At 38.9% G+C, this 13,455-nt stretch overlaps 1 protein-coding gene across 1 annotated transcript in view; it reads left to right on the top strand.

Annotated features, from left to right (window-relative positions):
• SLC17A6 (solute carrier family 17 member 6) overlaps window positions 1-9,179 on the top strand; it is a 54,379-nt gene extending 45,200 nt beyond the window's left edge. Inside the window, exons 8-12 of the mRNA XM_074999014.1 lie at window positions 182-331; window positions 3,561-3,693; window positions 5,490-5,600; window positions 6,529-6,656; window positions 8,844-9,179. Of these exons, the coding sequence (XP_074855115.1) occupies window positions 182-331; window positions 3,561-3,693; window positions 5,490-5,600; window positions 6,529-6,656; window positions 8,844-9,179 (858 nt within the window). The remainder of the gene's footprint in view (window positions 1-181; window positions 332-3,560; window positions 3,694-5,489; window positions 5,601-6,528; window positions 6,657-8,843) is intronic.
• Window positions 9,180-13,455: the final 4,276 nt, after the last annotated feature.

Here is a 13,455-nt window from a genome sequence, read left to right as displayed (position 1 = left end):
GATCCTCCATACAGTTATACATGTATTTTACTTTATGAACGCTGAAGCCACAATAGAACTACTCATGTAACGTTAGCCGCTGTTCAAGGGCACATGTGCTTAAGATAGGATGCATAATAAGGAAAGCTTCGTATTCATTAACAAAGAAAATAATAACTGTACCTTTCTTTCCATGTTTCAGAAATTCAAGACTCCTTGGAGAAAATTTTTTACCTCTATGCCTGTCTATGCAATAATAGTTGCAAACTTCTGTAGAAGCTGGACTTTTTATTTGCTGCTTATTAGTCAACCAGCCTACTTTGAAGAGGTGTTTGGGTTTGAAATAAGCAAGGTATATAAGCATAATGTAACATCATGCATTTTCAGTCAATAATTGAAGAATCATATTGGTAAGCTCTTTACTTGGAGGGGAAAAGTGCAATGCACATTTTCCCAATGTTTTTATAATTCTTGAAGCTCCTATCCAGTACAGAAAGTCACCATTCCTATTATGTACCAGCATATGCGATTGAAGTGACAAAGGCTGAAAAGGGGTTATATTCTTTTGATCAGTTTAAAAATTACGTTTAGTGCACGCATTAAATTTTTAAGAGGAAATTCTTTGATATGTCTGGAGCCATATTTCAATGGGACTTTGCACCACTGCTTGAAGATGGAGCATGCAAAGTCCCTCCTTCTGCCATGTAGGTTGCCTATCACAACTGCAGTCTACCACCACAGCCCCTAGAAAATGTGGTGCCCCCAGGTTGATGGGGAGAAGGACCATCCCCTTCCATCTCCCTATGCTGGTCTAGAGAGCAGGCTGGTAATCACTGCAACAGGACATTCCATCATCCAGAGAAATGGTGCAACTTGCAGAGTCCCTTGTGCATTGGGGTATTCAGCCAGGAATTGTATCTCTCATTTTCTCTGAGAGGGACATAGTTACAGTGAATTCTTTCATATCTGACTGCCCTGGGACCAGGAGGTTGCCAGATATTCTAATATTGTGGATAATAGAGAGGTATACCTAGCCATACATAACACTAAAGAAAAACAAGATTAGATATTAAGAAACAAACAAAAATGTATGCAGAATACTTTATTTACCAACAACAGTAGTATTGTACACAGTAAAGTTACACTGTATTTGCTGTATTTATTTGTATTTACTTTCACTATACTGTACTTATGGAAAACGTAACTAAAATTTACTTATCGTTAAAATGCTGGTTATTTGAGAGTTCTGGATGATAGAATACCAGATACAAAAGAGTTTACTGTATATATCACCCCTTACGTGGGTGAGTGGCACAATCTGATTTAAAAGGTGTGGTGAAAAGCAATCTTTCCCTGGAGTTCACTCAACAGATCAGACTCTTACTTTGACATGGATAAATGGAATAAAAGTTTGTCACCTGTGCATTTTAGCTCCTCTGCTGCAAAGAGTGAACAGAGACTATTATTAGCTCAAGTGCTAGGAGCTTGAGGTTTTGGTACAGGAAGATCAAAATTCTATCCATGTCATTAGAATGAATATTTAATTTTCTATGGTGTGCAGCATAGTGACAATCAGAAAACCCTAGGTAGTCCTAGAATTATCACAGTATTATACAATACACTCACATTGTTATGGCATTCAGCTGTCAGAGATGGGGATGAGCTGCAAAATTCAGATCTGGATTCCGCACCTCTCACCCTCTCAAAGTTCAGATTGAGTTTTTGGTTTAGCCAGCAAAGTAAGAAGGGGAACAATGGTGAAATGCAGGTCCAGATCCAAGAGTGGCTTCTGATCACCTCTCTCCCCACCTCCCACAACTTACTTTGATTCCATCCCTTCCCTATTACTACATAATAGTGGAGCTTTAAAGACAAGTGTAAGAGGCCTATGGGAATTTAACACCCATTCTATTTTTTTTTTTCACAGAAGAGGGAATAGTGTGAGTTCAAATGCGTGTGCTCTTTCCATTCATGGATGAGCAAGCAACGTGGATGGTTGTCATGTTTAACTTGTTTTAATATAGCAGCTATACTATTCTGGAAATGTAAATATTAGAGTGTTGATGTGAACACATATAGTGTTCAGTGTACTGGTTTAAGAAAATGTGAGTCTCTTGTAAGAACTTGTTGTAGTGTATGCTTCTAAAGAAACCTCGTGTTTCGGGAAGATGATTAGTATGGTCACTTCATATATAAGTTGTCCTAACATTTCATTCCTGAAGGTTTTTTAAGAGCTAGATATTTGAAGAATGGTTCACCTATTATAAACCTAGAAAAAAATCTTTTTGTCATGAAAACCAATTTTTAGTTCCCTTGCCCTGTGCTTTTTACAGACAATGGTTGAAACTGAAAAGCCAACATATGCATGCCAGTATTATCCTACAGTGGTACCCAAAATACTTTAGCTACTTCTTATTCTATATATCAGAGGATGCGTCTACACATGACTCTTCCTCTAGGGACATGGTAATGAGCAGCCCGGAAGATGCTAATGAAGCACAGATGTAAATTTCTCATGCCTCTTTAGCATATGGCCATGTGATTCAGAGTCTGGAAGACGCTCTTCTGGACTCCAAAATAGCCATGTAGATGTATGGCCCATGGGCATCTCCTGGAAGGAAACCCTCCTTCTGGAAGCCCCCTCTTGCTCAAAGGGTTTCCTTCTGGGAGATCCCCATGAGCCACATGTCTACATGGCTATTTTGGAGTTCGGAAGAGCTTCTTCCAGACTCTGAATCACATGGCCACATGCTAATGAGGCACAGAAAATTTCCATCCACACCTTGTTAGCATCTTCTGGGCTGTTCGTTACCATGCCCCTTCTGGAGGAAAAGGCCTCTGTAGACACAGCCTGAATGACTAAATGGGACTGACATTTGTTTTCATTGAGGCTGAATTTAGCCATCTGATCACACTTCTCACTTGAAAAACTGCAGGAAAGTACAGAATTTCACAGTGAAGATGGAAAAAGTAGATCATTTTCTGACTTAGATCATAGCATGTTTTGTATAAGGTACCACAGAAATGCTAGCACTGAATATTATCCTTAACATATTTAATTTAATATGTATTTTCAATAAAGGATTTCCTGTTCAGTGCAGTATGTTTATGGAGCCAATAATCAGAAATATACTATTGATTTACCTCTGAGTACATCATTAGTATGTAGCTAATTGCGTGTAGTATGGTTTCTAAACATGGAACATTCTGTGCCTGATCCATTCCATTGGCCTCCATGGGAGGTGGACAGTTCAAGGAATGTAGGTCCAGGCCCTCTGTGCTTCTTCATGTTTGAGTTCTGAAACCTCCTGACTTAATTTACCTATTGATCTGTAACCCTGTAATGTTTCGTACTTAGAGCTTGTCTTGGGTATCATTTAGTAAAGAAAATGGCAAGTTACAATCATGCACACCATCATCATGTTCAGTCATTTAATAAAATAAATCAAGATGTCTGCTTTAGACTCTTACCCTGAACTTGCAGAGACTCAATTAATTTGTTGTTGATTGCCTGATGCTTCAGAAAGGGATAATCAATATTTTATTTTGGTGCCAACACTTCTCATTTGTCATTTTATTAGGTCGGTATGTTATCTGCTGTGCCACACTTGGTGATGACCATTATTGTGCCTATCGGAGGACAGATTGCAGACTTCCTAAGAAGCAAGCAAATTCTTTCAACTACTGCTGTGAGAAAGATAATGAATTGTGGAGGCAAGCCACCTTACCTTATTGATAGGTTTCCTTGAGTGTGATGTAGAATGTAGCCCATAAACAAATAGCTTATTTTTGTTTAGGAGCCATGACTGTATTAAGTATTACTTTCACATTTTACTTGTAAGATAAAGATATGACTATTAAACAAGTCATACTAACTAAAGGTAATTTCCAAGCAAAGATATAAAATTGTCTGCTTATATGTTCATATTTCATCCATTGGAGAAATTATTTAGAGGACAAGGAGCTAACTAGGTAGTGAAGAATGCAGACAGACACTTAGAATTTCAAAATTGCCTGAGGAGGTTAAGTATACAAATGTCATTGAAATCAGGGGAGCTTTGGTGACTAACCTTTTAGGCGGAAATCTCCTCAGGCCTATCCACATCTGCAGGCAGCAAATACCTTTGAAAAACTGGCTCAGGAGGCCTTCTAGAGTTCTTTCCCAGGCTCCCTTGTCAGCATTTTGATACTGACTCTTTTTTCATTATGGCCTTTAGGGGACACAATTTTTCTGAGAGAATGAGGGTTGCCACAATGAGATGAAGTTTTCATAAATGTCTTTCTCCTACCAATGCCTGTTTTACTCCCTCCTGTCTGCCCAGTTTCTCCTAATTGAAATTCAGCTGCCTCTGTTGTAGCTATGGCGTAGCCATTACAAAATGGTTACAAATCGGGAGAGATTACATAACTTCACACACAGCATAAGAAATGGAAGATAGGCAGAATTCTAGTTTAAGATTTCTTAGAGCTATATTATGTTGCACACAGATTAAGGTATAGGGCTTTCCAGAAATTCAGTGCATGCCAAAGATTCCAATAGCTGAATACTTATAAATAAATACACTATTACGTTATTGATCTCCATGATTGCAGACAACAGTCTAAGGCCGTGTCTACACTACAGTGATCTTCCAAAAGATGATCTTCCGGAAGATCGCGTCTACACACAAAAAAGGGGATCTAAATTGAAATCTACTCTTTCGAAAGAGAGTGTCTACAGAGCCCCTGCTGTTTCGAAAGGATGGGCCAGGTATTGAAAAATCTGGCACCATGAGGACTCCTCTTTTGAAAGAAGGGTCCCTGGAGCATCTACACATGATTTTTTCTGAAAGAATCTTTTGAACAAAGGTGCCCTTCCTTATATGGGAGTGGGAGACTGCTTCCAGAAGGAGAGCCACATGCTTTTGATTTCTGATAAAAAGAGTGCATCTTGTGTGTAGACGTGCTTTCCCAGAAGAGAGCCTTGTTTCCCAAAAGGTCTTGCTAGTGTAGATGTGACCTAAGTGAATAATTAAGAGGGGTGGGGGAATTAGCTCAGAGTGTGTAATTTTTAGCCATCTGGTATATACAACTGCATGCCCTTGAAAAGTTGTTATATGCTGTTTGAATTACTCATAGATCTCAATTTCCAGAGACTGGACGTATGAAAAGAGGATAAAACTTTTACAGCAGTGTTCCTTTAGTTCAAGGGTGAAATTTACAGCGGGACTATACTTGACCTTATGTGGCACTCCAGCCTTTAATACAGATAACCATAGGGCAAATTTCACCCATATAATGGAGGTACTGCATTTGGATCACTATAAAAAGAGACAGATAATTACAAAAAAATTGAGATGCAAAAACTAAATGAAGAGGTTATTTTATGTCACAAAAATATGTGCTTTCTTGTAGAGGAAAAAGTTAATGTTTTTCTCTTCTTGTGGTAAATAGGTGCCAGGTCTGTTGCTTTACTGCTTGCAGTTGTTAATAGGTAATTAAAGCTGATGTACAGTTTTCTATTTCCCCAGGCTTTGGAATGGAAGCAACTCTTCTTCTGGTGGTGGGGTATTCTCATAGTAAAGGAGTGGCTATTTCATTTTTAGTACTCGCTGTGGGCTTCAGTGGATTTGCCATATCTGGTAAGATACCATTTCTGCTAATGGGGGGAGTTGTTTAGCTCAGGAAAAAGATAATGTGAGGTCATTCAGTTTGCAGTCAGTAACATTCAGATTGAGTAAGAAACCAGATTCAGTCTGATGTTAATTATCATTTGCAGACAAAAGAACAATGAATACCACATCTTGTTTATTATATTTGTTCAAGTATTTCCATTCCCCACACCCATGTACTTTGCACACAAATAAACATAAATGTATTATTGTACATTTTCCTTGAGAATCTAGTGTGCTTTACATGTTGTTTCTAACAAGTATTACAAAATATTGAAATTGATGATTGTTGGCATGTGCCGAAGGTTCTTTCTGTTTTAATGTTCTGCACAACTCCATTCCTGCCTACAGGTCAGCCCTCATGGTTCCTTCTCATGCACTTGGCACTACCTGAGCCAGCTCCCGTTGCCTCATTTTTCCATTGTCATCTTTGCGATGTCTCTCATGCAGGCTCTCTTTGACATTGTAGCAGTCAGCATTACAACACATCATTTATAGGTGCCAAGTAAACCATGACAATCACAAAGCTTGAGTTAGGTGCCTCAGTATTTATAAGGCCTGCCAATAGGGATTGGAGGTGCGGGCAAGGGGTGAAATTGCCACCAGGCCCAGCAAGGTCTTTTCTGAGAACTTTGCCAAAAAGACAAACCTTTTATGGGTTGTCTTTCCCTCCTCAGTGCTTATTTAAAAAAAATTGGAAAAATATATTTGGCATAATTTTATGAAGTGGTTTCAATTTTAACATAAACATGAAGTGACTCATATATTTAGTCTTCTTTACATACTAAGCCTTGTAAGGCAACATTCTCCTCTTTATATTTTCCTCCAAAACTGGCACTATATCAGCAGTTATGGACAGATGTTTTGGTGGAAACGCATGTTTATATTTGTGTTGCAGGATTCAATGTCAACCATTTAGACATAGCCCCAAGGTATGCCAGCATCCTCATGGGAATTTCTAATGGAGTTGGGACTTTGTCTGGAATGGTTTGCCCTATAATTGTTGGAGCAATGACAAAAAACAAGGTAAGGTGATTTTATTGTGGTTTTCAAAATAATTCTCATTAAATTCAAGCTGAGCAGTTTAATCACATTAGTATTAAAGACAAACCCATTCCTAAAACTACTTGCCCTATCATTTGAATTAGTGACTATTAACTTCTGGATTTATCCACTACCCATGTAATATTTTGACTTCCTGGAAATCTCTAAGCAATCCTCATCATATGCCATGTCAGTAGGAAGTCTATGGCCCCTTAGATTCCTTAGCTCTCTTGAATTCCCCACGTTGTGACTGATTTTATGTGGATGTTAATCACCCTCTCTTATAGAAACCAGTCCCTTCATAAGGCTCCCAATGTATGTTTCTGGAATGCCTGGTGGATTTGGGTATTGGAGGCACTGTTTTGCAGTAGTTCTGGTCTTACCTGTCAGGACATTTTCAGAAGGTGGAACTAGGGGGGCTGATATTTGACCCCATGGCAATTGTGCTAAGGGGTCCTGCAAGGTTCCATCTAGTCCCCTATGCTGTTTAACATCTACACGAAGCTGCTGGGGGGTGTTATAAGGAGTTTTGGAGGGCAGTGCCACCAATATGCGGATGATACCCTTTGAAACCAGAAACAGGTATGGTGGTAACTGATCTAAACCTGAGTCTGAAGATGGTGATGGACTGGATGAAGTCTAATAAGCTGAAGCTGAATCTAGATAAGACTGAGATCCTGAGGATCAGGAGACCGTGTGTTCAAGAATGTGGCATGGTACCTGTCTTAGAAGGGGTTACTCTTCCTCTGAAAGAACAAGTACACAGCTTGGGAGTCCTACTGGACCCTTTTTTAACATTTGAATATCAAATGTCTTTGGTGGCTCGGAGTGCTTTCAGGCAGCTTTGTCTGGTCTGCCAGCTGCGACCCTTCCTGAACAAGCATGACTTGGCAACAGTGATTCATGCTCTTGTCACATATTAACTGGATTATTGTAATGCACTCTATATAGGACTGCCTTTAAAAAAACTTTGGAAACATAACTTAAAATAACACAAAAGGCAAACAAGGCCTTGTGACTGAAAATACTCATGGGACACAGGACAAGTGTAAAGCAGGGGAAAGAGGTAAAAAGCTGAATGTTTGGAACCAATATTTCTGTTTTATGATACTCTTAAGTGTACCCTTATTCATTATTTGACATTTTTCTTTAGGGACTTCCTCTGCTCTCCTTTAATGTCAGTGGGTGTTGGGCCACAGTTTTTAATGGCTCCAGGACTGTAGCCTAGAACTGGAAACAACAGCCCAGATTCCTTGATCTAGCTGAGCAGTGCTTGACTCACATTTGGCATTTCCCCAATATGGGCGACAGTTCAGTCTATACTGCATGTTAGTGTAGCTGCATGGCATTAGCAACACTCTTTTCTTGCAACCGCTGCCACGCCTACATTAGGTGCCAGCACGCAAGATGCTCGGAATCCTAAGTATGCTAGGTTTCCAATGGTTTTGCACAGAGCAATTTAAGCATGTCTGTACACAGGAGCATTCTTTTGAAATAAGCAATTCCAGAAGAGATTTTCCAGAATAGCTTATTTCAACATAGCACAGTTACATACAAAATGCATTTCAAAATAGTGCTCAGCTATTTAAAAATAGCGTCCACACAAATAAAACATATTTCAAAACAGTGCCATTGGCTGCACTAGGATTTGTTTCAAAATAGGTTCTATTCCCTGTCTACACAGCCCGTATTTTGAAATGCCTCTTTTGAAAAAGGTGCTACTCCTCGTGCAATGAGTTCACTTATTGCAAAATAAGCTGCCTACTATTTTGAAATTATTTTGAAATAGTAGTTACATTATGTAGACACTAGCACACTTTTTTTTGAAATAGTGTCCATTATTTTAAAGTAACTTTGTTGTGTAGACATACCCTAAGAGAGCCAAAACAGACGGAGAATTGGTTCAAGTGTTTTGATTAGACTCTCATGTTGATTTGTGTGCATGGGTTGATGAGGGAGGCGGTGTTAGCCAATAAGTAACAAAAATCTCCTGCAGTTGTACAAATTGAGATTTAGACCATGATCACCAAAGGAAACTGAGGGACTTTGGTGCCTTGGAATTGGGATTTTTTGGAAAATGACAGCTTTGGTTTCTTAATAACCCTTTCAGCTCAGCACAGCTAACATGTCTGTGCTGGTATTTTGAAGTCACACTCTTCCTCTTTACAGACACGAGAAGAGTGGCAGTATGTCTTCCTAATTGCTGCATTAGTGCATTATGGAGGAGTTATATTCTATGGCATATTTGCTTCAGGAGAGAAGCAGCCCTGGGCAGATCCTGAGCAGACAAGTGAAGAGAAGTGTGGTTTTATTCATGAAGATGAACTTGATGAAGAGACAGGGGACATTACACAGAATTATGTCAATTATGGTACCACTAAGTCTTATGGTGCTATGACCCAGGTCAATGGTGGTTGGCCAAATGGTTGGGAAAAGAAAGAAGAATTTGTACAAGAGGAAGTCCAAGACTCATACAGCTATAAGGAAAGAGAAGATTATTCATAACAAATATCAATATTGGATATATTTTGTAGTGTTTGTGATTAAATTCATTGTGATTGTTTGCACACAAACAAGTGGTAAAAACATGTAAACACATATCAAACAGGAAGGTCTAACTGTTTAAAAATGATTACCATTAAAGTGCAATCTGTACGAATTGTGACATGTCATCACCTCCACTGGGGTGTATCCATTCTATAAACATTAGAGTTTTAAGGGTTAAATGGTCAAAACTATAGAGTCAACTCGATACTTTCAGTATAAGTGAGCTAAAGCTCATTATTAAGGATTAAAGCACAACTAACCAACCAAGATGGCACATCTAATGGTCTGTTTAGAAAGCCAAAACTACTTGATCTTTAAAAAAATGCACTTATATATTTGTTACACTGTATTGGAAGAGATCATAAACTGATTGTGTTAAGTATACACATTTACTGAGTATAATGTAGAGATCGTGTGTATTGTCTAAGACAAGGACTTTTTTTAAGAAGAAAGGATTCAGTCCTAGACACTTATTAGGGATTGATACATTTCTCTTCAATGGGAATTGGGTCAGGCTCTAAAAGAACTAAATAAGGCATACTGTATGTTTATTGTGATAACATGCTGCAGGCTACTCTGTGATAAATAAAGGAATTTATTTGAGTGTTTTATATCAAATGTTTAGGCACAAATTTTTATTTGTATTCTTTACAGAATATAATGAAATATAGTATGTGTCATGTTCTTCCTTACATTTACCAACCAGTATAAAAACACGTAACATTCAATCTGAATTTTCATGCAGAATGTAACATAACTTTTGCAAGAAGTGCTTCAGTGTACTTTTAGTTATAGTCAGTTTATACTGGTTGCAGATCACTTCAGAAGAAAAAGATATAACCTCCAAAAACATGGCCCCTCAGACATAATCCAAAGAAAAAAAACCACCAGGAACAAGTAGCCCTTCACCCTATGGATGTGTTTGTTTTGCAGAATATTTTGAACTAAATGAAAGAAACAGAGAATAATTTAATCTTCTTTTTTTTCCCCTTGATAGTTTTCCTATTTTGTGGCACAGTTGTATAAATAGATAAAAATTTATTGAAGATACTGTACTTATAAAAATGTTGCTATTTTAAAAATCCCTGAATTAAAATGTATTTGTCAAATAGAATTATAATGAATGCCTAATACAAGTAACAATCCTCACAATAAACCAAAGCAGCAAATAACTAGTGATGGATTTAGGAAGAGCATTACTTCTACTTTCATTATGCTTGTCTTCTCTTAACATAGCTCATGAAGAATTGCAACATTAGTGTACCAAGCAATAAGTGCAATGCATTATAAAATGCATAATCTTTCAGTCTATATATTATCTTTATATTTAGCTTATTGTAGACATTTGGGAGTGTTGGGATTAAACCAATCCAAACCAAATTAAAGTTAGTAACACCAGACAGCTTCTTAATGCTCTAAAAATGACAATGATGATCCATTTCCCAACTCAGATCAAATGATTATCATTGTATGTAATAATCCATTCTGGATTTTTGATCTGTCCATTGTATTGTGCTAGTGATTGGAGGCCCTGCTATTGCAATATACAACTTGAGGATTGTTTCTTTTTAAATGCAAATCATACCTTGACCTTAAGGAAAAAAATGTTTTGCTTTGTGCCTCAAAGTGATGTAATATGTGACCATAGCTTTTGCTGTGTTTAATGAAAAGATGTGGACTGTGTCACTTTTGTTGCAGCAAAAAGTGTTAATAAAATGGTCTATTTATCCTTTTATATAAAAAAAGGTATTGTAATTTTTGTTCGGGATGTAGGCAAGCATGAACAACTTTAATTGTGTTACTGTAGTTACTTATTCCTGGGTATGTCATGATTTCTTCATGGAAGTAAAAAGGCATGAAGAGCCCTATGCCTGACAGGGGAGGTGCAACCTTTGCACATGGCCAGTGAGGGTAATCCATTGGCAGGCCATAGGACAGTTAGACTATGTCTACACTAGAGAGTTTTGCTGACAAAACACACAGAGCATCCACATTCACAGTGAGTTCTGTCAACAGTAAATTGAAAGAAAGCGGCACTTTTGTCAACAGCATTCTGCCCCTCCTCCATAAGGAAGAAGCCTGATGTTGAAGGAGATCTGTCAACAGAAAGCCAGTCAGGACATTCTGTGGGGGGGTCTTCTGTTGACAGACATGGCTTCCAGGACACAGGGCAGCCCTGTCTGCTGTGCTTCTGGTTGGCCATTTTGTTGAGAGAGCAGATGGGCAGTCTGACCATTCTGTCAACAGAATGGGCCACTCATTCGATCCGCTTTGTAGTCTCGGGGTGACCTGTTGATAGAAGTTTTGTCAGCAGATATCTTCCGACAGTAACTTCTGTCAAAAGATCACTCTAGTGTAAACATAAGTTTAGTTTACACTGAGCGTCTGCAGGCATGGTTTTCTGCAGCACCCAGTAGCTGCAGTTTGTTGTTGCCAGCCAATATGCACTGTGGGCACAGTGCAGGCTTCAGGGATGTGCTGGCTGCCACTTCCCTCATTTCTCATTAGCCAGTTATAGTGAGCTGCAGCAGGCTGTGCCTGTGGATGCTGAATGTAAATAAACTGTCTCATAGACCACTAGTGGATTCCCCCCATGGGCAGTGTGCCAAAGGTTGCTGGTCCTTGTGCTCTCTATACACAGGTGTTTAGTAAGAGAAAAAGCTACTGTCAGGTTGCTATTGCCCCTTGCCCAGTGAGTAAGGATCAGATGGAGCAACATGCCATCTGGGGCAGCAGAGCTAGCACGCAGAGGAAGTAAGACTGATACACTTTACTGTCACCTGGAGTGAAAGAGAAGCCAGGCCCAGCTGGTGACTTGCAGAGCTGGAACTCTTTCCTGCCCCACTCCTGTTATTCTGCTTCTTTCTTACGCTAGTATGTCAGGTTACAAGCCATCTCTCTATAGAAGTGGATCTCAAACGTGGGTATGCATACACCATGAGTACACAGTGGTCTGCCAGGGGATACATCCGCTCATCAAGCTATTGCCTACTTTTATAACAGGCTACATAAAAAGCCCTAGAAGAGTTTTGTTTATGACTTGTTTATTCTGCTCTGTGGACTATGCACTGAAATGTAAGTAAAATATGTCTAATCCAATTGATTTATTATATGGTAAACATGAGAACATGTGCATTATTTCCACCAATAATGTGTTGTGGCACTTTCACAGCTGTTTTTGAAAGCAAGTAGTTTTTAAGTGAGGAGTCACTTCAGGGTATGCATGACAAATGAGTCTCTTGAACAAGGGTGGAGTAGTCTGGAAAGGTTGACAGCCACTGCTCTACAGGAGTCTCAACAGAAATCTGAGTTATTCCACCAGTTTCAGAATGAGGGTGGTGGGTAATATTTAATAGGAGTTTAATGGTGTTTATTTATTTTTTTTTATCATCCTGCAGGACAGAAGGAATTACGGGGCTCAAAAAAGATTAGGTAGAATGATTTTGTCCCAGTCTTTCCCACTCTTAGGCTACACTATTTATCAGAACATAGAGATAGATAACATTTGAAGTTATCTTTAATTGTTTTTGTGGGTTAGGGAAAAATATAGAAAATATAAAAAAACAGCACCAAGAATACTATGGTATTATGGTAGAAAGTGAACAACTCTGAAAATGTAACTAATTAACCAAATGAAAATCAACTCACTGCCAAAAAGCTTCTGTAGCTTTAAGAATTATTTGCGTCACATACTTTCACTGAGTTCAGGCAATATTTTTTCTTATGAACGTGACATAGTTTCATTTTTTGAACAATGGAGGCACTTGACCTTGTCCAGTAAGTACTTTCTCATTCAGCCATGCAGAACTCAGAAACCCACCAATTACCCTACTTTGTAAGACTGGGAGAGCTATACCCTTTTTAAGGAGATTTTTATAGGAACAGGAACATCTTCTGGTTTGCATAATCCTAGACCAATTGAAAAGAGTTCTATGTGGAGTAAATCTTCAATTTTATGGAACCCTATTTAGTGGATTTCAGAAACAATGGACATCTGTCAGTCCCCATTGTTCCCCAAGTCTGCTTAATTGGGGCCTGTAAAATCTTACATCCTGCCCCACCCCAAGAGAAAAAAGTAAAGTGACTTATGTGAGCCACTGGAGTGGCTGCTGTGAACCCTCCACCATGGCCTAGACTGTGGGATCGGGTGCGTTGCAGGCAGACAGCACTCATGTATGCACCCCACCCTTGGTGGGAGGTATGTGTGGTGGCTTGGCAGGCCAGCGGCTCCAGT

The sequence above is a fragment of the Carettochelys insculpta genome, chromosome 6 (assembly GCF_033958435.1).
Source record: "Carettochelys insculpta isolate YL-2023 chromosome 6, ASM3395843v1, whole genome shotgun sequence".
NCBI lineage: Eukaryota > Metazoa > Chordata > Testudines > Carettochelyidae > Carettochelys > Carettochelys insculpta.
This window is presented reverse-complemented; position numbering and strand designations above follow the sequence as displayed.